The sequence below is a fragment of the Poromitra crassiceps genome (genome assembly GCF_964638095.1).
Source record: "Poromitra crassiceps genome assembly, chromosome: 2".
NCBI lineage: Eukaryota > Metazoa > Chordata > Actinopteri > Beryciformes > Melamphaidae > Poromitra > Poromitra crassiceps.
Window position 1 is genome coordinate 10,195,791 of NC_139624.1, and position 27,071 is coordinate 10,222,861.

General features: G+C 42.1%; 1 protein-coding gene across 1 annotated transcript in view; it reads left to right on the forward strand.

Annotated features, from left to right (window-relative positions):
• Positions 1-27,071, forward strand: part of ntng1a (netrin g1a) — a gene marked incomplete at both ends in the record, with an annotated part of 316,971 nt that overhangs the window by 283,226 nt on the left and 6,674 nt on the right. The window contains 2 exons of the mRNA XM_083660799.1: positions 4,086-4,253; positions 8,200-8,334. Of these exons, the coding sequence (XP_083516925.1) occupies positions 4,086-4,253; positions 8,200-8,334 (303 nt within the window). The remainder of the gene's footprint in view (positions 1-4,085; positions 4,254-8,199; positions 8,335-27,071) is intronic.

Below are 27,071 nucleotides of genomic sequence, written 5' to 3' on the forward strand. Positions count from 1 at the left end.
AGAAGTGTGAAGCCCCCCAGGGGTCACCTGGTTGAAAACAAACAAAAAGGATTGGATGCAACGTTACCAATAATAAGCTCGTTATCCAACGTTAGTAGGTTCTCACTCGAGTCACTAAGGCCATGTTCAGACTAGCAGGCCAAATCTGACAGCGCCAGAAACACTGCGTTGTACTGATGACTGAACGCAGCGCATGTGCCTCATGGCAAATGAGGAATTAACTGTAATTCTCGGTGTGTGGATTTACTTCGAAATTCCCGTAACTTTGGATTATGATTTCATGGCGTGGTGAGGGCACGAGTCACATGTGTAACTTTGGATTATGATTTCATGGCGTGGTGAAGTGTACGAGTCACATGTACATGTGAGTGTTTCTGCCACTGTTGGAATGTGTATTTTGGGCAACTAGCCTACAATGCTGATGAAGAGCTCACAGATAAACGTTAACAGTAGCCTATTATGAACCTAAACGTGTTATTGTAAGTCGCTTTGGATAAAAGCGTCTGCCAAATGACGTAATTTAATGTAATTAGTTGTACTAGTAACAAACGTTACTCAATAACATTCTCATTTGGTTAGTGTTGATGAAATATGAAAGCACTAATTTGCGGTGGGCAACATGTCCCGACTGTTTTCATTCCACTTAATTAAACAACGGTCAAGTCAAGTCAAGTTTATTTGTATAGCCCTAATTCACAAGCATGTCCCAGAGGGCTTCACAGAGAATATGTCTAGCTAATTCTAGCTGACACAACAGTAGCAAATTACAGAATAATGATAACACATTGAACAATTGATAGAGAAATATAGAGAATATAGGAGAGAGCAGAGGAGAGAGCAGGAGAAGGGAGGAGAGCAGGGGGAATGTGAGAGAGTGATGGGGTGGGGAGGGAATGGGAAATGTTGTTGAGTATAGGAGGTGGGGAAGAAGCAGGTGAGGGGGGAAAGAGGAGAGAGCAGGGGAGGGGGGAGGGAGCGCGGGGGGATGTGGGGGAGAAGAGAGCAGGGAGAGGGAGGAGGTGGGGAGAGAATGGGAAATGTGTGGGGGAGGAGAGAACGGAGAAGGAGAGGTGGGGAAAGGAGCAGGGGAAGGGGGAAAGAAAGAGAAAGTCTGCCATGCTTTAAAATGGAATGGATGCCATGCTTTAGAAAAGTGTGTGTGTGTGGGGGGGGGGGGGGGGGTTCGGTAACGGGAGGAGGTACAGTAAATAAACACAGTTTCCACTGTGCTTTTCACTGATTGGTCACAGATACTGTACATGTCATTTTCTGGACACTATTTTGGCTAGTGTGAGGTTTACTTTACTTTATTTGTTTATTTGGACGGGACAGTGCATATTCATGAACATTACACAAGGCAACGTAAATAAGCCGGAGTTAGCAAGAATGCTAAATTACATCCGTAGTCCCCACAGAGAGACAGAAAAACGACAGAGGCAGCACCAGGACAGAACTAAACAGAACAATACAAAAAACAACATGAGCAATAACAAAACCAAAACGGATCAGAAACTAAAGTAAACCAAAATGAACTAAACTAGGTTAATAAGACAAGACAAAACAAAAACAAGAAGCATAACAGAGCAAACAAAACAAGAGCACTACAGTACAATTTACACATGGTCGCAGATTTGGCTATTTAAAATCCATTTTTTTACGTTGTGTTTGAAAGATGTTGGGGAAGAGGTTTAAGGACTACTAGTTAAGATGTACCTTACGTCTCCGTGGTGCAACTAAACAAAGACACAACTTTAGTGCCAAACTAACTAGTTTGAACGTAGCAGTTAGTGTGGACTTTACACCCTAAGGGCCTGTGTCCACCTAGCGCCTTTTTCCGACGTTAAACGCTGGAAGTACGGTGGGACGCGCTGATCTCGGCGCACAATATAACAAGGAAGCAGTCTGAAACTAACGTTAGTTCAGTGCGGTAGTAGCTTGATAGCTGACAGCTAGCAAGCTAACAACACAGGTAGGCTACGCTATTAAAAGCAGTAAGCACAACACTCACCAGAAATATTAAGTGTCTAGCCAATCTGCTCCCACAATTGAGCCTTTCTGTCTCTGTTGCGATAGTTTCTCCATATGATTAGTTGCCAGAAAAGGAGCAGCCGACACCAGCGTCTTTCTGAAAAGTTAAAATAATTTCAGCTGGAAGCGCTGGGAGTCGGGCGCACAAAAATGCCAGAGCGCTGTGAAAATAGACGCTGGACGCAGCGCACTTTCTCTAGACGTCCGTGTGCGCCCGCATACGCTCTCCTCCCATTGGAAACAACTGAGAATAGACGCCGGAGCTGATGAAAAGACGCTAGGTGGACACAGGCCCTAACTTAAGAGAGAACTTACGTTCAGCTGGTGCAACAGGCTGCTGGGGTTTAGTTTAGTGATCTACCGTTGGCATGCTTGTTGGAGCTCATAATATGTATTGTTTTACTATCGTTAAAGAAATTGGTCATTAGTTCGTCAGTGACCCCCCCCCCCCCCCCCCCCCCCCCAAAAAAAAAGACCCAAAAAACAAAAACAAAACAAACACAAATCAAAACAAAAAATTAACAAACAAAAACTCTTCGGATCTGGACAAATCATAGGAGTCACCCAACTTTTTCTTTGAAGGCACCACTAGGAAAATGCAGAAATGTAGTTTATAGTCTCAGGCCGATCTCTGACGTCCACTGGATGATGCGTTTTTCCTCAAACTCTGAACCTTTGCCAGAACATGAGCGGGGAAGTAACATGTTAAATATTGTTCATTTGCATACTGTACTACCCACATTGTAATGATGCAGTGCTGGTTGAAAATCGACAAGGTTGCTTTTTAAAGGGATAGTTCAGATTTTTTGATATGGGGTTGTATAAGGTACTTGCTGACAGTCCGTGGACTACATGCAGTAGAATGCAGCCAGCGCGGTCCCAGTTTGGAGAAGTTGGTCAACTTGGCATATCAGGGTTTGTGGAGACTTGTATATTAAATTATTTCATATGCCAGGTATGGAAGCTTTTTATGTGTTTGTTTGTTTTTTTGTTTGTTTTTTACATATTTGCTCATGACATGTTCACGCTCAGCAGACAGCTCTACTTGCCTGACGCGGTCGGTCTACATTTCTCCAAACTGGGACCTCTCCAGCTACATCGTAAAAAAAATCAGAACCATTCCTTTAAGAAAGGCACAGTTGCAATTCACTGTACGCTCACTTGCCTTATTGATCGCACTGCAAAGCTTTTAGTGAGGGGTTGTAATTCTATAAAGGCTGAAATGCTGTCCGGCTCCATGATCACATTCGTCCGGCTACATGGGAAATATGTGTTGTATGACTTGGTTTCATGTGTTCGAATTCACAGAGGGTTGCGGACAGTGTGAAAAGAGTCATGACATGTTCAATCTCGTCCTCTCCTCCCCTCACTTCAAACTAGATATCACAGACATCACAGATCTATCACCGACATCACAGATCTATCACAGACATCACAGATCTATCACAGACATCACAGATCTATCACAGATCTATCACAGACATCACAGATCTATCATAGACATCACAGATCTATCACAGACATCACAGATCTATCACAGACATCACAGATCTATCACAGACATCACAGAGCGGCGAAGACATCCATTTCAAAACACCTACCTGCCACACCATTCCCTGTGTTGAAAGCTACATTTCAGTCATGGTTTGAGCTGCCTTGCTTGTTGACGTGACAGTGTCTCTGTTTGTGCCATCATCTCAGAGCCTTCTTCTCCTCAGTCATCCTGTCGTGGTGTGCTTGAACGTGACGTGATGACCGGGTCCTACTAACGCCGTGCTTTCCTGTGTGGTGTCTTTTCTAACTCGGGCCGTGCCCATGTCAGACAAATCCCCTCTCATCTCTTCCCCAACATCTCTTCCTCCCCTCCCACAACTTAACACGGTCTCTCCATTCTCAACCTCGCATGCCCATGGTGCCGATCGCTCAAACGTTTTTGCTAACTCCACCGCCGTAGCAACAGCCACACCTACAGTACACAACCTATCGCGTCTCTCTTCTCTCTCTCTATTTCCCTCTTCTTCTCTGCCTCTCTCTCTCTCTCTCTCTCTCTTTGCAAGACTGCGAATGCTTCGGCCATTCCAACCGATGCAGCTACATCGAGCTGCTAAACACCGTCATTTGCGTGAGCTGTAAGCACAACACTAGGGGGCAGCACTGCCAGCTATGCAAGCTGGGCTACTACCGCAATTCCTCGGCAGAACTGGACGATGAAAATGTGTGCATAGGTTAGTCGCCCCTTTCATTGCTATACCTGCTTTTACAACCATGAACTTTGCTTCACCCCATGTCTTTGAGTCATCACCAGAGAAACTGTCACCTTTCTCTCAACTTCACCTGACTGCCTCCATGTAACACTGGTCCTTTGTTGCTTCTTTTGCTTCCACGCGATATCACGACCCTCCCAGAGTGTTTTTATAGCCTTATAGTCAGTCAACTTGCTCAAACGGATTTTCAGTCATTCCTTTCTGCCATGGTATGAATATGATCAACTGATTGATTTGATTGACTGATTTGATTTGGGTTTGTTGACTCGGTTTCAAGGTGCTAGCTTGTGTTTAAGAAGAACAAGGCAAACAAAGTTGAAGTGATTTGCAGCGTGCAGGTGTAGAGGTGAGAAGAGTGACTCATTTGATTTCCAGAGGGTGGACCAAATAATGGAAACACCTAACAATAAAATAGCAAGTATCAGCAGCCGTAATAAGGTCATTTTTTGATTCCGTCACCCAAAAAGTGTCCTGTGGTCATTTTAGAGGTTGTAGATCTGTGGTGTTGAGCACCCATCCTGTATCATGTCTGTCTAGCCCTGTCAGTGAGCTTCAACTTGCGGCCACCCTTGTGCTTTTGGCATATGCTGCCTCTCGCCACATTCAATCATTCTGCAGTTTTTGGGACTACGACACTGGAAAATGTGACTATTTGGGCTCATCGGGACATGAGTTGCCTCATGTTGCTTTTAAAGCTGTCACAATGTGTCAGTGTCACATAATGTCACAATGTGTCAGTGTCACATAATGTCACAATGTGTCAGTGTCACATAATGTCACAATGTGTCAGTGTCACATAATGTCACAATGTGTCAGTGTCACATAATGTCACAATGTGTCAGTGTCACATAATGTCACAATGTGTCAGTGTCACATAATGTCACATAGTCTCACATAAGCCACTTTCACACATGAACTCCGGATCAGGTGAGGGTTGCTCCCCACTGAGCCTGCCCCAGATGATAGGTGAAGTGTACCCTTTCACACATGAGGCATGTTGCATTCTCACATGAGTAGCACCTCCGCAGAGTTTGTAAAGTAGAGAGGGGGCGGGGGCGGGGCTGGGGGAATTTGGGCATGACCAGAGTTATGAAAACTAAAAATACATAATGGGCGATAACTGCCTAACGTTCACGGCATATAATCGTTTGCGCATAACGTTAGTCATTAATTAAACAACCCTACAACTCACGCCCAGATGCATCGATTTCCTCGAGTCTCAAGCACTACAAAGAAAACAGGTCTTTGCTATGTTCAGTCCTAAAATGCATCAAACCTACTAGAATTATACAGAATACAGGAAGCTAGACGTTTTAACCTTCAAAATAAAATAAATGTTGTATTACTTAGTAACACAAAATCAGAATGGTCGACTCACTACGGGTTAAAATTGACTTTTCGAAGGGAGCAGATATTCTTCCAGTTTATCTCTGTTCTGTATCTTTCGAAACACACACAAAAAAACATTACACATGCATTTACTATATTTAATTGCCATTATTGCGAAGTTATACCCGGAAGTTTTCGTTTTATATTGCCTGACTTGACGCTACTTGGAATTTGCGGTTCTGCCCTTGAATCTTCACAAACGCTGTGTAAACGTTAAATCAAAGGCATGAACGCAACCAGATCCAGATACCCTACCTAGCGATGTCCAATACTGGGAAGCGGGACGACCCTCGCGTCCAAAAATGCTCATTAAATGTGTGTGCTGTGCGAAGCTATGCAGAAAGGAAATCGGATCAGTGCCATGAGCCTTTCAATCCAGCAACATGTTGGCTGACGCACATGGAGCAGGTTTGAGGCGCTTCATTTGGAAAAACTGAGACGGCATGATGTTTTTTTGCTCGCTCATTCACATCGACTATTTATATAATAATAATCTGTCACGCTGGCTTTCTGTCTCTGTCCTCATGCACTCACTGAGCTGGCTACTTCACGGAGCTCTGGAGGGGGGGGGGGGGGGGGGGGACAATCCGCCCCTCATAGTAGGGCTGGGGGTACACTTACCTGCGGGTAGGAGGAGGATCGCGGGGGCGCGCAGAGCTCACCAAAACGTGTTTGCACATACACCACCATCCGGATGCCCTCTAGATAACTCCTGAATTCCAAGGCATGTGTGAAAGTGGCTATAGTGTCACATAATGTCACATAATGTCACAATGTGTCACATAATGTCACAATGTGTCACATAATGTCACATAGTGTCACATAATGTTACAGTGTCACATACTGCTAAATGGCATTGCACTTCATACAGTAGCCACTGACCTGCATTTAAAGGTGCCTTTGTAATTGTGATTTAGTTCTCTAGAAATGTGTCCTTTTCCATGTGGTGTTTCTGTTATTTTGTTTAGGCATCCATACGCTGTGTCATCTGTTTTCCTTATTAAAAAAAAAAAAAGTGAAATTCTGCTTTTCCCATATTTCCTCAGGCAGTTGTTTTGTCCCCCATTGGCCTCCCTTAGCTATAGGAGTACAGAGCGCTCTGTGCCAGGTGCATTGCCGAGCCCAGAGGGGGAGTCTGACAAGCAGCAAGCGTCCCTGAGAGAAAAGTCACTCCGACAGTCAGAGGTGCCGCCCAAGTGCATGTGTCACATACATGGAATGGCCTCAGGAGTAGCAGCTGAAAGCCTTCACAAGGCGTTAGAGTCACCGAGGCGTTACCTCGTGCCAAACCGGCCGTCACCCTTCCTCTCTCTTACCCCCCCCCCCCCCCCCCCCCCCCCCCCCCCCCCCCCCCCCCGTTTGTCACTTTGCCGCCCCTCTCTCCGCTCACACCTGACCCCCGGTGGTACTCGGGTGCAGGCGCGTGCAGCCAGAAGGTGATGGTCAGGCCTGTCAAAAGATAGGAGTGCTTGTGACTGCAGAGAGCTCCGGCGGGCGGGAGTGGAAAGCAGGAAGGTCAGTGGAGCGTAGGACACTGGAGACTTGACAGGTTGGGTTTTTTTTTTGCAGACATTTTTGTTCCTCCTTCTTAAAGGCTCACGTCTAGCCATCGCCTTGACCACTCTTAGGTCAAAGGTGAACTGCTTTTTTTTTTTTTTTTTTTTTTGATGCGATCGTTGACAATGGCACATTCCTAGCCACTGTTACCTTTAAGCAGGTTAACATATTTCGAAAATATTGATGGCCCATTGACTTCCATTTGAAGACTAGAGACCAAAGAAAGGACATATTACCACAATGCCCATTTCAATGTACTGTACTGTACCATTCAATGTAATGTACTGTACTGTACTGTACTGTACTATACTGTACTGTACTGTACTGTACCATTCTTCTGACACATAATCATTGTTTCTTTGTCACATGCCGTCATTCTTTGCTCACTCCATCCTGTCTCCATTGTTCATCGTCTCTCTTCGTATGAATGAATGAAATAGAGAAAGAAAGAAAAGCATGTGCAGTGACCTGATTACAATGTGTCCATCTGAAATCAAAAGCTACTGATATCGCTTTGCATATTTGCTCTTTGCATGTTCTATACTTATGTATACGATATATATATATATATACTTATATATACTTATATACAGTAGAGCTTCAATGAATGCTACATTATGGATGAGAAATGGAATGTTTAGGAAGTGTTCATGCACTACATCAACCTCATTCTTCGCTCATCCTTTCTCTCATTGCATTTGAAATGGTAGCATTCTTTTGATCAACACAAATCATTATGTTAATATGCCAGTTAAATGATGTGAAGCGGCTTTATTCAGTAGTGCAGCATCATTCAGCTTGAGGCTATGAAAATACAGTAGATGTCTGCCTGAGGAGCCAAGCACTGCCCTGTTTCTAGCGTGCGTGTGTGTGTGTGTGTGTGTGTGTGTGTGTGTGTGTGTGTGTGTGTGTGCGTGTGCGTGCGTGCGTGCGTGTGTGTGTGTCTTTGTTTTTTTTTCAGACTGTAATTGTAGTCCCTTTGGCTCAGTCAGTGATCGCTGTAATGGCACAGGATTTTGTAAATGTAAGGAGGGCACTACAGGGCCTAAGTGTCTGGAGTGTCTGCCCGGCTATTTGTGGGACAATGGCTGCAAATGTAAGTAGAACCCCAACGATCCCCCACACAGCTCCGGACAGCTCTCTCTCTCTCTTTCTCTCCCCCTCCCCTCCCCTCTGCTCTCTCTCTCTCTGCTCTCTCTCTCTGCTCTCTCTCTCTCCCCCTCCCCTCTGCTCTCTCGCTCTCTCTGCTCTCTCTCTCTCTCTCCCCCTCCCCTCTGCTCTCTCTCTCTCTCTCTCTCTCTCTCCCCCTCCCCTCTGCTCTCTCTCTCTCTCTCTCTCTCTCTCTGCTCTCTCTCTCTCTCCCTCCCCTCTGCTCTCTCTCTGCTCTCTCCCTCTCTCTTGCTCGCGCGCTCGCCTTCCTTCTCTCTCTCTGTGTGTGATTCCTAAGCTTGGCCGTGCAGGCATGTGCTTGACCGCCCGGCTAAGTAGAGAAAGGCAGAGCTAACGCAGAACACGTCACCTCCCGGTATATAAGCCCTTTGTTTCATCGACCCAGCTTGCATTTACTAGCTGCGATGGCCGCTTCCACATATCAGCGGTCCGTGTCAACATTGACAAGGCAACGGCGTGGCAGCCAGCATGCACGGTGCTTAGTGACCATCCAGCAATGTGGCACACCAACAACACTACAAGCTGTGTCAACATGGACGGCTTGATGGCAGCAGCTGCCTGCGATCTGTCTGAGCTGCGCTCACCTCTATCTGAGCTGCCGTCACCTCTATCTGGGCCACAATAGGACAATGTCATCCAACACTAACATGTTTTTTTAAGGAGAACGAGTGATGGCTTTATTTACTGTCTCAGTTGCCTGGTCGCCTGAATACAATGTTGGCAGTTTACGTTTCTGCAAACAACAGAAACGTTGAATGTTTGTGTTGCCTATCAACATTTCTAGATATCAACGTTCATCAACGTTATAAACGTCAGAGTCTGCTATTGAAAAAGCGCGGTGGCCAGTAAGGGTGTTGTGGTCCACTAAGGGTGTTTGTGGTCGGGGTGGATATTGTCTTTCACACCGGGGAACCGTATTCGATCCCCAGCGTTTCCAAAGTCCAAAGTCACATTTAACATTTTTGTTATTTAAGCTTAACTCAAACCATACACCTAACTTTAACCAAGTTGGTAAATGGTAAATGGACTGCATTTACAGTATATAGCGCTTTTATCCAAAGCGCTTTACAATGTGCCTACATTCACCCATTCACACACCGAAGGCGGCCAGCTGCCACGCAGGGTGCTGGCACAGCCATCAGGGGCAATTTGGGGTTCAGTGTCTTGCCCAAGGACACCTCCACATGTGGACTGGAGGAGCCGGGGATCGAACCACCGACTTTCTGGTTAGTGGACGACGCGCTCTACCTCCTGAGGTAGCTGAGGTCAACTTGTTTTAGTTGCCTAAATCATAACCAAGTTGTTTTAGTTGCCTAAATCATAACCAAGTTGTTTTAGTTGCCTAAATCATAACCAAGTTGTTTTAGTTATCTAAATCATAACCAAGTTGTTTTAGTGGCTTAACCTTAACCAAGTAGTTTTAGTTGCCTAAATCATAACCAAGTAGTTTTAGTTGCCTAAATCATACCCAAGTTGTTTTAGTTACCTAAATCATACCCAAGTAGTTTTAGTGGCCTAACCTTAACCAAGTAGTTTTAGTTGCCTAAATCATACCCAAGTTGTTTTAGTTACCTAAATCATACCCAAGTAGTTTTAGTGGCCTAACCTTAACCAAGTAGTTTTAGTTGCCTAAATCATACCCAAGTTGTTTTAGTTACCTAAATCATACCCAAGTAGTTTTAGTGGCCTAACCTTAACCAAGTTGTTTTAGTTGCCTAAATCATAACCAAGTACGGTAGTTTTAGTTGCCTAAATCATAACCAAGTTGTTTTAGTTGCCTAAATCATAACCAAGTACGGTAGTTTTAGTTGCCTAAATCATAACCAAGTTGTTTTAGTGGCCTAACCTTAACCAAGTAGTTTTAGTTGCCTAAATCATACCCAAGTTGTTTTAGTTACCTAAATCATACCCAAGTAGTTTTAGTGGCCTAACCTTAACCAAGTAGTTTTAGTTGCCTAAATCATACCCAAGTTGTTTTAGTTACCTAAATCATACCCAAGTAGTTTTAGTGGCCTAACCTTAACCAAGTTGTTTTAGTTGCCTAAATCATAACCAAGTACGGTAGTTTTAGTTGCCTAAATCATAACCAAGTTGTTTTAGTTGCCTAAATCATAACCAAGTACGGTAGTTTTAGTTGCCTAAATCATAACCAAGTTGTTTTAGTGGCCTAACCTTAACCAAGTAGTTTTAGTTGCCTAAATCATAACCAAGTTGTTTTAGTTGCCTAAATCATAACCAAGTACGGTAGTTTTAGTTGCCTAAATCATAACCAAGTAGTTTTAAGTTGTTTTAGTTGCCTAAATCATAACCAAGTAGTTTTCGTTGCCTAAATCATAACCAAGTAGTTTTAGTTGCCTTTGATTGATTGAATTATTTATTGAACAGAAATAAAAGCATACAAACGCATACAGTTCCAACTCTGTCAATGGGACAGGCACAAGAAAGCTCAAGAGCTTGTTTCCATTGTGGTCCCAGAAGTGTGAGTGCATAGGTCAGTGCATGACAATGTGTGCAAATGTAAGCCTGTGTGCAAAACATAAAACATAGAGAAAACAATACGTACATTCATACACATAAACAGATAGCAATATAACCTAAACTAACCCAATTGGGGGCACCTATCAAGCTTGTTTCCATTGAGGACCCAAAAGTGTGTGTGCATAGGTCAGTGCATGACAATGTGTGCAAATGTATGCCTGTGTGCAAAAACATAAAACATGAAGAAAACAATACGTACATTCATACACATAAACAGATAGCAATATAACCTAAGCTAACCCAATGAGGGGCACCTATCAAGCTTGTTTCCATTGAGGACCCAAAAGTGTGTGTGCATAGGTCAGTGCATGACAATGTGTGCAAATGTATGCCTGTGTGCAAAAACATAAAACATGAAGAAAACAATTCGTACATTCACACACATAAACAGATAGCAATATAACCTAATCTAACCTAATGGGGGGCACCTATAAAAGGTCACTCTAAGAGCATTTTGTATAAGACCATTTTTAAAGCATTTTAAGATTAATAAAAGGTCAATCTAAGACCATTTTGTATAAAACCATTTTTTTAAACCATTTTTAAAATTTGTCAAGGAATCTATTGCTTTCAGTGCTGATGGTAGAGCATTCCATTGAATGGCGGCAGAGTATAAAAATGAATTTTTCCCCATGTTGGTTCTGAATTTAATGGGAACCAAATCCGTGGAGCTCCCCCTGGTGGAGTACCTGTGTACTTCACTGACATTGGAGAAGTAGCCCAATAAGTAGTTTGGGACTGTCCTGTTCTTGATCTTGCGCACCATGCACATTTTAATGTGTGAGACTCGATCTTCCACCCTGAGCCATCTAAGACCAGAGAAGTGCTTGGGGAGGAGATGAGTCATGGGGTGGAGATTGAGGAGCAACCGGACTAATTTGTTCTGGGAGGTCTGGAGTTTGATTTTAAGTGCTTTGGTGGTGTTTGAGTACCAGGAGATACAGGCGTAATCAAAATGGCACTGGATGAGTGCACCTGCTAGCACTTTCATAGCCTCTCTGTTGATAAATGATGATATTCTTGCTAGGAATTTTGTTTTTTGGTTGACTTTAGAAATCACCTTTAGAGCCATTTTCTCACCAGAGATTTTATTGTCCAGGATGCACCCCAGATATGTGACCTCGTCTTTATTTTTGATTTTATTTGCACCTACATTAATTGAGAAGCCAGATTTTTTAAGATTGGCACTTGACCCAAACAGAATTGATTCTGTTTTGCCGAGGTGTAGAGATAGTTTGTTATCAGATAGCCAGGTGCCAATTTTCTCTAGTTCGGCGCTAAGGACGGTTTCAACCAGCAATTTGTCCCGGTGTGAGAATAGGAGAGCAGAGTCATCTGCGAATAAGAATAAATTGCAGTTGCTTGCCGATTGCATGTCGTTCATGTACAGTATATGAGAAAGAACATAGGCCCCAAAATGCTTCCTTGAGGGACCCCACAGTTTACTGGTAGAGGGGGGGACAAGGTACCATTTACATCTACCACCTGTTCTCTTCCCTCCTAACCATAAAGTTGTTTCATTTGTGTAATGTTTTCAAATTAACTGGAAACTGTGACGTTTTCCAATTAACCGACATTTTCAATTTACATTGGAAAATTTCAGTAAATTTGAAATGTATTTTTGGTTCACAAACGTAGCCGTGGTTTGTAGAAACGGAAACTGACATTTCATTCTGGCAATTGGGTCGTTTTGCATGTTTTATGTGTCGATTTTAATTGTGGTTTGTTTTGCATTTTTTTAAGTCAAACTTGACAGTGTCAAAGCTAACTTGATCACCTAAAATGCTATGCTGGCTAACAAAGGTGCCCTAAACAAGAAATACATGAGTGTGAGAGTAAAGTTTGTAACGCGACATGTTATTGAAGGATTATTTCCTGCCAGAGATTTCAATTGGTCCCCGTGGGCCTCAGGTGATTGACAGCAAGCAGACCATAATGTATTCACAGAGGATGTCCAGGACTGGTGAAAACTACTTTGTGACACACACACACGCCCTCCGGCCTAGCTCATCCAATCAAAGAGCCTGAAATGCTCTCTGATCCAATGAGGGGCCTCTGAATTTGCATCACCTGATATGAAAACACTCAACTCAGCCACATTAAAATAAAGATGCTGTAGTTTGGCTTCATGGTTACTGTGATGTCACCATGCGCGATTATACGTTGGTGCACTGGCTGCACGTGCAACCCCTAGTGGCCAGACGTTTTTTTTTAACGTTTTTTTTTTTACTTTTTTTTTTTTTTTTTACCTTTTATTTATACAGGGGGAGTCTCACTGAGAGCAATGCTCTCTTCTTCAGGAGTGCCCTGTTCAGAATGTGTTGTCATATCCTACTATAGCATTCAGTGTCTCCTATACAGTTATCTATTTGTGGAGGTACACCACAATAGATTTTGAGCACCACAAATAGATTTTGACTGCCACATATTAATTTCAAGTAGTTGACTGCAAACACCTGCTTTAGGAGCCCACTAGATGGTGCTCTGAGGCCCACCAGTGGGCCACGGTTCAGTGGTTGGGAAACATTATCATGCAGAGAATAGGCTATATAAGGAGACAATTATTTTTTCATCACTGTAAAGCCACAGCATAGTGAAGAGGATATTAATGTGATGTGTGTAGTTCTTCATATCTACTAGCCTCTTCATTTTGCTCTCAGAGTGCCCCAGATTAATGCATTTTATTTTAAAATTTACAGAATTTCCCCTATCGGAGTAATATTGACTTCTGGGTGGTGCAACCCCTGTTTGGAAGGTCTAGAATCGCCTATGGATGTCACAGTGTAAGAATGAATTGGCAGTAAATGGCTTCTTCTCTCCAAAGTGCAGACAGCACCCAGAATCATGTGATGAGAGGAGAACCTAGACTATCCACACAAACACCATCCTTTAGCTACAAGGATTTTCACTTTAGCTTGTTGTTGTTTTCCCCCCTCTTTATGTCGACAGAAGTTACACAATTATTGAAAAATGAATGGGCTATTGCAATTTAGCATGAAGATAGCTGAAAGTTAAAGGAAAGTAAATAAGTTAAGCAAACAAATAAATAAATAAATAAATAAAAGTAACTTGCATTTCTGGGACCATGTATTTTTCTTATTGTCATGGATAATTGGCCAAACGTAGACGATATAGTGCAGCTGCTTGGAGTTTGACAGCTGAAAAATATTTCTAATGTAACTTGTGGCAGATGTTTGTAATATTCCAGCACATATTCATATTCTCTCCACAACATGTCATCTGTGTTTCAGATGTTTGTAATATTCCTTCCAGTCCATATTCATATTCTGTCCACAACATGTCATCTGTGTTTCAGATGTTTGTAATATTCCTTCCAGCACATATTCATATTCTGTCCACAACATGTCATCTGTGTTTCAGATGTTTGTAATATTCCTTCCAGCACATATTCATATTCTGTCCACAACATGTCATCTGTGTTTCAGATGTTTGTAATATTCCTTCCAGCACATATTCATATTCTGTCCACAACATGTCATCTGTGTTTCAGATGTTTGTAATATTCCTTCCAGCACATATTCATATTCTGTCCACAACATGTCATCTGTGTTTCAGATGTTTGTAATATTCCTTCCAGCACATATTCATATTCTGTCCACAACATGTCATCTGTGTTTCAGATGTTTGTAATATTCCTTCCAGCACATATTCATATTCTGTCCACAACATGTCATCTGTGTTTCAGATGTTTGTAATATTCCTTCCAGTCCATATTCATATTCTGTCCACAACATGTCATCTGTGTTTCAGATGTTTGTAATATTCCTTCCAGTCCATATTCATATTCTGTCACAACATGTCATCTGTGTTTCAGATGTTTGTAATATTCCTTCCAGCACATATTCATATTCTGTCCACAACATGTCATCTGTGTTTCAGATGTTTGTAATATTCCTTCCAGCACATATTCATATTCTGTCCACAACATGTCATCTGTGTTTCAGATGTTTGTAATATTCCTTCCAGTCCATATTCATATTCTGTCCACAACATGTCACCTGTGTTTCAGATGTTTGTAATATTCCTTCCAGTCCATATTCATATTCTGTCCACAACATGTCATCTGTGTTTCAAAGTTGAGGTTGGAAGGAACGCATCACAAAAGCTTTGAACATCACAGATTGATGATATCTAACGTTAAGAATAATACCATTACTTGATTATAATCCTGTTTGGCGTTTGTCAGTCTACAACAGAAAGCATATGCTTTAACGTCAGGTGGATAATGATTTAAATCACTGTAAAATGACTCATATATTCACTTTATCTTAGTTGTTCCTGACACAGATGGTTGCTCATTAAAATGCATTGTCTAATATATTCAGTGTGTGTTCAGTCTGTCAACCTGTGCAGCTGATTCTTGCATGTACACAGAAGGCAGCCATGAAGGCAGAGGTCTGGTACGCATCACATCCCATGTCAGTTTATGATGAATTCATATGTACAGCACAGCCCCAGGCATTAATAAAGAACTGATCATATCGAGCTACACAACAACAACAACAACAACAACCACCAGTAAAGTCAACACTTTTTTAATGCAGGACAAAGTGAAAACAATGGGAAGTCACGTGCAGGGAGAGTGAGATTAAACGCATGGAACAAAGACAGATCAGCTGTTGCATTAGCTGTGAAGCGGTGATTAGAAAAACAAATAAACACAATTATTACGTATGCGTAAGAATGAATGGTAGAAAAAGGGGAACCTAGACTATTATTGACTATTATTGTTTATTTTTTCCAAAAACCTTCAGGGAGCATACTACACCTCAGACTATTATAAACCTTCAGGGAGCATACTACACCTCAGACTATTATAAACCTGCAGGGAGCATGCTACACCTCAGACTATTATAAACCTTCAGGGAGCATACTACACCTCAGACTATTATAAACCTTCAGGGAGCATACTACACCTCAGACTATTATAAACCTGCAGGGAGCATACTACACCTCAGACTATTATAAACCTTCAGGGAGCATACTACACCTCAGACTATTATAAACCTTCAGGGAGCATACTACACCTCAGACTATTATAAACCTGCAGGGAGCATACTACACCTCAGACTATTATAAACCTTCAGGGAGCATACTACACCTCAGACTATTATAAACCTTCAGGGAGCATACTACACCTCAGACTATTATAAACCTTCAGGGAGCATACTACACCTCAGACTATTATAAACCTTCAGGGAGCATACTACACCTCAGACTATTATAAACCTTCAGGGAGCATACTACACCTCAGACTATTATAAACCTTCAGGGAGCATACTACACCTCAGACTATTATAAACCTTCAGGGAGCATACTACACCTCAGACTATTATAAACCTTCAGGGAGCATACTACACCTCAGACTATTATAAACCTTCAGGGAGCATACTACACCTCAGACTATTATAAACCTGCAGGGAGCATACTACACCTCAGACTATTATAAACCTGCAGGGAGCATACTACACCTCAGACTATTATAAACCTTCAGGGAGCATACTACACCTCAAACTATTATAAACCTTCAGGGAGCATACTACACCTCAGACTATTATAAACCTGCAGGGAGCATACTACACCTCAGACTATTATAAACCTTCAGGGAGCATACTACACCTCAGACTATTATAAACCTTCAGGGAGCATACTACACCTCAGACTATTATAAACCTTCAGGGAGCATACTACACCTCAGACTATTATAAACCTTCAGGGAGCATACTACACCTCAGACTATTATAAACCTTCAGGGAGCATACTACACCTCAGACTATTATAAACCTGCAGGGAGCATACTACACCTCAGACTATTATAAACCTTCAGGGAGCATACTACACCTCAGACTATTATAAACCTGCAGGGAGCATACTACACCTCAGACTATTATAAATCTTCAGGGAGCATACTACACCTCAGACTATTATAAACCTTCAGGGAGCATACTACACCTCAGACTATTATAAACCTTCAGGGAGCATACTACACCTCAGACTATTAAAAACCTTCAGGGAGCATACTACACCTCAAACTATTATAAACCTTCAGGGAGCATACTACACCTCAGACTATTATAAACCTTCAGGGAGCATACTACACCTCAGACTATTATAAACCTTCAGGGAGCATACTACACCTCAGACTATTATAAACCTGCAGGGAGCATACTACACCTCAGACTATTATAAACCTTCAGGGAGCATACTACACCTCAGACTATTATAAACCTGCAGGGAGCATACTACACCTCAGACTATTATAAACCTTCAGGGAGCATACTACACCTCAGACTATTATAAACCTTCAGGGAGCATACTACACCTCAGACTATTATAAACCTTCAGGGAGCATACTACACCTCAGACTATTATAAACCTTCAGGGAGCATACTACACCTCAGACTATTATAAACCTTCAGGGAGCATACTACACCTCAGACTATTATAAACCTGCAGGGAGCATACTACACCTCAGACTATTCTAAACCTTCAGGGAGCATACTACACCTCAGACTATTATAAACCTTCAGGGAGCATACTACACCTCAGACTATTATAAACCTTCATGGAGCATACTACACCTCAGACTATTATAAACCTGCAGGGAGCATACTACACCTCAGACTATTATAAACCTTCAGGGAGCATACTACACCTCAGACTATTATAAACCTGCAGGGAGCATACTACACCTCAGACTATTATAAACCTGCAGGGAGCATACTACACCTCAGACTATTATAAACCTTCAGGGAGCATACTACACCTCAGACTATTATAAACCTTCAGGGAGCATACTACACCTCAGACTATTATAAACCTTCAGGGAGCATACTACACCTCAGACTATTATAAACCTTCAGGGAGCATACTACACCTCAGACTATTATAAACCTTCAGGGAGCATACTACACCTCAGACTATTATAAACCTTCAGGGAGCATACTACACCTCAGACTATTATAAACCTTCAGGGAGCATACTACACCTCAGACTATTATAAACCTGCAGGGAGCATACTACACCTCAGACTATTATAAATCTTCAGGGAGCATACTACACCTCAGACAATTATAAACCTTCAGGGAGCATACTACACCTCAGACTATTATAAACCTTCAGGGAGCATACTACACCTCAGACTATTATAAACCTTCAGGGAGCATACTACACCTCAGACTATTATAAACCTGCAGGGAGCATACTACACCTCAGACTATTATAAATCTTCAGGGAGCATACTACACCTCAGACTATTATAAACCTTCAGGGAGCATACTACACCTCAGACTATTATAAACCTTCAGGGAGCATACTACACCTCAGACTATTAAAAACCTTCAGGGAGCATACTACACCTCAGACTATTAAAAACCTTCAGGGAGCATACTACACCTCAGACTATTATAAACCTTCAGGGAGCATACTACACCTCAGACTATTATAAACCTGCAGGGAGCATACTACACCTCAGACTATTATAAACCTGCAGGGAGCATACTACACCTCAGACTATTATAAACCTTCAGGGAGCATACTACACCTCAGACTATTATAAACCTTCAGGGAGCATACTACACCTCAGACTATTATAAACATTCAGGGAGCATACTACACCTCAGACTATTATAAACCTTCAGGGAGCATACTACACCTCAGACTATTATAAACCTTCAGGGAGCATACTACGCCTCAGACTATTATAAACCTTCAGGGAGCATACTACACCTCAGACTATTATAAACCTTCAGGGAGCATACTACACCTCAGACTATTCTAAACCTTCAGGGAGCATACTACACCTCAAACTATTATAAACCTTCAGGGAGCATACTACACCTCAAACTATTATAAACCTTCAGGGAGCATACTACACCTCAGACTATTATAAACCTTCAGGGAGCATACTACACCTCAGACTATTATAAACCTTCAGGGAGCATACTACACCTCAGACTATTATAAACCTTCAGGGAGCATACTACACCTCAGACTATTATAAACCTTCAGGGAGCATACTACACCTCAGACTATTATAAACCTGCAGGGAGCATACTACACCTCAGACTATTATAAACCTTCAGGGAGCATACTACACCTCAGACTATTATAAACCTTCAGGGAGCATACTACACCTCAGACTATTATAAACCTTCAGGGAGCATACTACACCTCAGACTATTATAAACCTTCAGGGAGCATACTACACCTCAGACTATTATAAACCTGCAGGGAGCATACTACACCTCAGACTATTATAAACCTTCAGGGAGCATACTACACCTCAGACTATTATAAACCTTCAGGGAGCATACTACACCTCAGACTTTTATAAACCTGCAGGGAGCATACTACACCTCAGACTATTATAAACCTTCAGGGAGCATACTACACCTCAGACTATTATAAACCTGCAGGGAGCATACTACACCTCAGACTATTATAAACCTGCAGGGAGCATACTACACCTCAGACTATTATAAACCTGCAGGGAGCATACTACACCTCAGACTATTATAAACCTTCAGGGAGCATACTACACCTCAGACTATTATAAACCTTCAGGGAGCATACTACACCTCAGACTATTATAAACCTTCAGGGAGCATACTACACCTCAGACTATTATAAACCTTCAGGGAGCATACTACACCTCAGACTATTATAAACCTGCAGGGAGCATACTACACCTCAGACTATTATAAACCTGCAGGGAGCATACTACACCTCAGACTATTATAAACCTTCAGGGAGCATACTACACCTCAGACTATTATAAACCTTCAGGGAGCATACTACACCTCAGACTATTATAAACCTGCAGGGAGCATACTACACCTCAGACTATTATAAACCTTCAGGGAGCATACTACACCTCAGACTATTATAAACCTTCAGGGAGCATACTACACCTCAGACTATTATAAACCTGCAGGGAGCATACTACACCTCAGACTATTATAAACCTGCAGGGAGCATACTACACCTCAGACTATTATAAACCTTCAGGGAGCATACTACACCTCAGACTATTATAAACCTTCAGGGAGCATACTACACCTCAGACTATTATAAACCTTCAGGGAGCATACTACACCTCAGACTATTATAAACCTTCAGGGAGCATACTACACCTCAGACTATTATAAACCTGCAGGGAGCATACTACACCTCAGACTATTATAAACCTGCAGGGAGCATACTACACCTCAGACTATTATAAACCTTCAGGGAGCATACTACACCTCAGACTATTATAAACCTTCAGGGAGCATACTACACCTCAGACTATTATAAACCTTCAGGGAGCATACTACACCTCAGACTATTATAAACCTTCAGGGAGCATACTACACCTCAGACTATTATAAACCTTCAGGGAGCATACTACACCTCAGACTATTATAAACCTTCAGGGAGCATACTACACCTCAGACTATTATAAACCTTCAGGGAGCATACTACACCTCAGACTATTATAAACCTTCAGGGAGCATACTACACCTCAGACTATTATAAACCTTCAGGGAGCATACTACACCTCAGACTATTATAAACCTGCAGGGAGCATACTACACCTCAGACTATTATAAACCTGCAGGGAGCATACTACACCTCAGACTATTATAAACCTTCAGGGAGCATACTACACCTCAAACTATTATAAACCTTCAGGGAGCATACTACACCTCAGACTATTATAAACCTGCAGGGAGCATACTACACCTCAGACTATTATAAACCTTCAGGGAGCATACTACACCTCAGACTATTATAAACCTTCAGGGAGCATACTACACCTCAGACTATTATAAACCTTCAGGGAGCATACTACACCTCAGACTATTATAAACCTTCAGGGAGCATACTACACCTCAGACTATTATAAACCTGCAGGGAGCATACTACACCTCAGACTATTATAAATCTTCAGGGAGCATACTACACCTCAGACTATTATAAACCTTCAGGGAGCATACTACACCTCAAACTATTATAAACCTTCAGGGAGCATACTACACCTCAGACTATTAAAAACCTTCAGGGAGCATACTACACCTCAGACTATTATAAACCTTCAGGGAGCATACTACACCTCAAACTATTATAAACCTTCAGGGAGCATACTACACCTCAGACTATTATAAACCTGCAGGGAGCATACTACACCTCAGACTATTATAAACCTTCAGGGAGCATACTACACCTCAGACTATTATAAACCTTCAGGGAGCATACTACACCTCAGACTATTATAAACCTTCAGGGAGCATACTACACCTCAGACTATTATAAACCTTCAGGGAGCATACTACACCTCAGACTATTATAAACCTGCAGGGAGCATACTACACCTCAGACTATTATAAACCTTCAGGGAGCATACTACACCTCAGACTATTATAAACCTGCAGGGAGCATACTACACCTCAGACTATTATAAACCTTCAGGGAGCATACTACACCTCAGACTATTATAAACCTTCAGGGAGCATACTACACCTCAGACTATTATAAACCTTCAGGGAGCATACTACACCTCAGACTATTATAAACCTTCAGGGAGCATACTACACCTCAGACTATTATAAACCTTCAGGGAGCATACTACACCTCAGACTATTATAAACCTGCAGGGAGCATACTACACCTCAGACTATTCTAAACCTTCAGGGAGCATACTACACCTCAGACTATTATAAACCTTCAGGGAGCATACTACACCTCAGACTATTATAAACCTTCAGGGAGCATACTACACCTCAGACTATTATAAACCTGCAGGGAGCATACTACACCTCAGACTATTATAAACCTTCAGGGAGCATACTACACCTCAGACTATTATAACCCTGCAGGGAGCATACTACACCTCAGACTATTATAAACCTGCAGGGAGCATACTACACCTCAGACTATTATAAACCTTCAGGGAGCATACTACACCTCAGACTATTATAAACCTTCAGGGAGCATACTACACCTCAGACTATTATAAACCTTCAGGGAGCATACTACACCTCAGACTATTATAAACCTTCAGGGAGCATACTACACCTCAGACTATTATAAACCTGCAGGGAGCATACTACACCTCAGACTATTATAAATCTTCAGGGAGCATACTACACCTCAGACTATTATAAATCTTCAGGGAGCATACTACACCTCAGACTATTATAAACCTTCAGGGAGCATACTACACCTCAGACTATTAAACACCTTCAGGGAGCATACTACACCTCAGACTATTATAAACCTTCAGGGAGCATACTACACCTCAGACTATTATAAACCTGCAGGGAGCATACTACACCTCAGACTATTATAAACCTGCAGGGAGCATACTACACCTCAGACTATTATAAACCTGCAGGGAGCATACTACACCTCAGACTATTATAAACCTGCAGGGAGCATACTACACCTCAGACTATTATAAACCTTCAGGGAGCATACTACACCTCAGACTATTATAAACCTTCAGGGAGCATACTACACCTCAGACTATTATAAACCTGCAGGGAGCATACTACACCTCAGACTATTATAAACCTGCAGGGAGCATACTACACCTCAGACTATTAAAAACCTTCAGGGAGCATACTACACCTCAGACTATTATAAACCTTCAGGGAGCATACTACACCTCAGACTATTATAAACCTGCAGGGAGCATACTACACCTCAGACTATTATAAACCTGCAGGGAGCATACTACACCTCAGACTATTATAAACCTTCAGGGAGCATACTACACCTCAGACTATTATAAACCTTCAGGGAGCATACTACACCTCAGACTATTATAAACATTCAGGGAGCATACTACACCTCAGACTATTATAAACCTTCAGGGAGCATACTACGCCTCAGACTATTATAAACCTTCAGGGAGCATACTACACCTCAGACTATTATAAACCTTCAGGGAGCATACTACACCTCAGACTATTCTAAACCTTCAGGGAGCATACTACACCTCAAACTATTATAAACCTTCAGGGAGCATACTACACCTCAAACTATTATAAACCTTCAGGGAGCATACTACACCTCAGACTATTATAAACCTTCAGGGAGCATACTACACCTCAGACTATTATAAACCTTCAGGGAGCATACTACACCTCAGACTATTATAAACCTTCAGGGAGCATACTACACCTCAGACTATTATAAACCTTCAGGGAGCATACTACACCTCAGACTATTATAAACCTGCAGGGAGCATACTACACCTCAGACTATTATAAACCTTCAGGGAGCATACTACACCTCAGACTATTATAAACCTTCAGGGAGCATACTACACCTCAGACTATTATAAACCTTCAGGGAGCATACTACACCTCAGACTATTATAAACCTTCAGGGAGCATACTACACCTCAGACTATTATAAACCTTCAGGGAGCATACTACACCTCAGACTATTATAAACCTGCAGGGAGCATACTACACCTCAGACTATTATAAACCTTCAGGGAGCATACTACACCTCAGACTATTATAAACCTTCAGGGAGCATACTACACCTCAGACTATTATAAACCTTCAGGGAGCATACTACACCTCAGACTATTATAAACCTTCAGGGAGCATACTACACCTCAGACTATTATAAACCTGCAGGGAGCATACTACACCTCAGACTATTATAAACCTTCAGGGAGCATACTACACCTCAGACTATTATAAACCTTCAGGGAGCATACTACACCTCAGACTATTATAAACCTTCAGGGAGCATACTACACTTCAGACTATTATCAACCTTCAGGGAGCATACTACACCTCAGACTATTATAAACCTTCAGGGAGCATACTACACCTCAGACTATTATAAACCTTCAGGGAGCATACTACACCTCAGACTATTATAAACCTTCAGGGAGCATACTACACCTCAGACTATTATAAACCTTCAGGGAGCATACTACACCTCAGACTATTATAAACCTTCAGGGAGCATACTACACCTCAGACTATTATAAACCTTCAGGGAGCATACTACACCTCAGACTATTATAAACCTTCAGGGAGCATACTACACCTCAGACTATTATAAACCTTCAGGGAGCATACTACACCTCAGACTATTATAAACCTTCAGGGAGCATACTACACCTCAGACTATTATAAACCTTCAGGGAGCATACTACACCTCAGACTATTATAAACCTTCAGGGAGCATACTACACCTCAGACTATTATAAACCTTCAGGGAGCATACTACACCTCAGACTATTATAAACCTTCAGGGAGCATACTACACCTCAGACTATTATAAACCTTCAGGGAGCATACTACACCTCAGACTATTATAAACCTTCAGGGAGCATACTACACCTCAGACTATTATAAACCTTCAGGGAGCATACTACACCTCAGACTATTATAAACCTTCAGGGAGCATACTACACCTCAGACTATTATAAACCTTCAGGGAGCATACTACACCTCAGACTATTATAAACCTTCAGGGAGCATACTACACCTCAGACTATTATAAACCTTCAGGGAGCATACTACACCTCAGACTATTAAAAACCTTCAGGGAGCATACTACGCCTCAGACTATTATAAACATTCAGGGAGCATACTACACCTCAGACTATTATAAACCTTCAGGGAGCATACTACACCTCAAACTATTATAAACCTTCAGGGAGCATACTACACCTCAGACTATTATAAACCTTCAGGGAGCATACTACACCTCAGACTATTATAAACCTTCAGGGAGCATACTACACCTCAGACTATTATAAACCTTCAGGGAGCATACTACACCTCAAACTATTATAAACCTTCAGGGAGCATACTACACCTCAGACTATTATAAACCTTCAGGGAGCATACTACACCTCAGACTATTATAAACCTTCAGGGAGCATACTACACCTCAGACTCTCACCAAATCCTATAGGGATGCACGATGATATGGGCACGTCATCCGTATCGGCTGATAAAGAAACATTGGCCAAAACAAACATTTCCACCATTATGACAGGCCGATAAAATGACACTTTGTAATGATAACTATAATAATAATAATAACAATAGTAACAACAATAATAATAATAATAATAATAATAATAATAATAATAATAATACACGGCCAAAACAAAAGAGTTGGAAAATATCGTCATAGGCCAATATCATGCATCCAATCATGATGATTCAATATGTTTAAGTAATGGTACTGCAATGCTTTAAAGGTAAAATAATAATAATAATATTAAACCCACCCACATGTTACCATTAATCTATAATGTTCAATGCATAATTTACTTGGTGTACCTACTTTCTCTCAACAGGCCTTGTCTACTTCTACTTAAGTACACCTGAAATAATGACTGCCCAAGGAGCTTTAGAGTGGAACTGATTTTTATGTTATTTGTTTATTTATTTGGATCCCCATTAGTTTTCCTGGGGTATTGTGTTATTTAATGCAGGGGTCCCCACCCTTCTTTGCACCGCGGACCGGTTTGATAGTGACAATCTTGCTGCGGACCGGTGGGTGGGGGGGGGGTCGTGATATTAGACACACATCACGTATTTTCCTTGCATGAACTTGCACTTTATTATACAACCTAAAAACATTGTAACTCACCCAGCCCTATGCCATCCTTATCCGCGTGTATGCATGAACCGTCCGTCCGCCATAAATCCATGCAAATTATTAACTACTATTTATAGATCCACACCCGCCATGCACCCGACATTTCACAACGCTATAAATGAGCGATTTGGGTAGATGAACTTACTGTTTCTGCTGCCGTCGGTGCGATCGCTGCAGTCCACTCCAAATAAACTTCCATGCTGTATTATAATCCAGTCCAGCACTTGTCCATGTAGCATACTAGGCTAACGCTATAGCTTTAAGTTTAGATCAAGACTGGATTCAGTGGATTGACCTCATCGTATGGGAAAATAATATGAGCACGTCTTCTCTTCCAACGTGTCTTCAGTGGAGACTCCTGTTTGACGTTCTGGTGACATCATTGACCAGGGTGGGGTAAATTCCCCCATTCTATCCATTCAGCAAAGTTAGAATTTAGCTGATAGCCCAGCCCAGGCAGACACGATCGGGGATTTAACCACCGCAGTAAATGCACATCTGAGCAGACGTCTTGTGTTCTGCTCTAGAACCCCCAAACCTGTAGTTTAGAGCCGCAGCACCATCTTTTGGTGAGTCAGCCCATGAGATATATCGGCGGTTTTACCCCACTCGCGCGCCAGCCGTTTAACATTTTGTGGGCGTTCCCACACATGCGGACTGTCTCTATAAGGAGTGAGGCATATCCCATCGATGTTGACGCGTGGCTATTTGTTTACCACTGCCATGGGTACTTTGGGGCTCCTTGCGAACAATAGGTGGCTAACGTGTGACTGACGAAAAATGTGTTATTTTTTATTTTTTTTGGACTGGGCTCCTGGCCCGTTACCAAATGCATTGCGGTCTGGTACCGGTCCGCAGCCCGGTGGTTGCGGACCGCTGATTTAATGAGCCAAATATTCTATAAAGCGCATACTACTTTATTCTTGACCTTTATGCTTCAATGAGACTCCAGTGTTTACGTGCATGACCAAGACCCTATCTACATGCAGGCTGGAACATGCAATTAAAACGCAAATCCATTGTCAATAGATCACAGTCCCAGACAGGCACACGTCGTTCATTCCTCCCCTCTCTAAATATTATCCCTCATATGAAAAGCAAACGCAACACATCTTGTCATTGACTTGACTGTGCTGGCTCTGTTTACATGTGGAGAGGCTAATGTGAGAATGGAGGAATATATGTGTGAAGGGTTTGCAGCAGCATCCACACAGTACTTCCCCAATTGAGTTTCTCTATTTCCAATGCCACAGGCTGTTTTGAGCTGGTAAAGCAGGTGTAACCGATAACATTAATGAGGGCCCTGGCACTGGAACACCTACTGTAAATGGACACCTTTTGACGAGATAGCCCACCTGGGCAGTCGGCATTGAGGACATGGGAAGGGGGACACACCCTCAGCACCCGCAGGCGGGAATGTACAAAACATTTGCCGACTTACTTACACCTTATACTGTACTAGGCATCTTGCGCGCT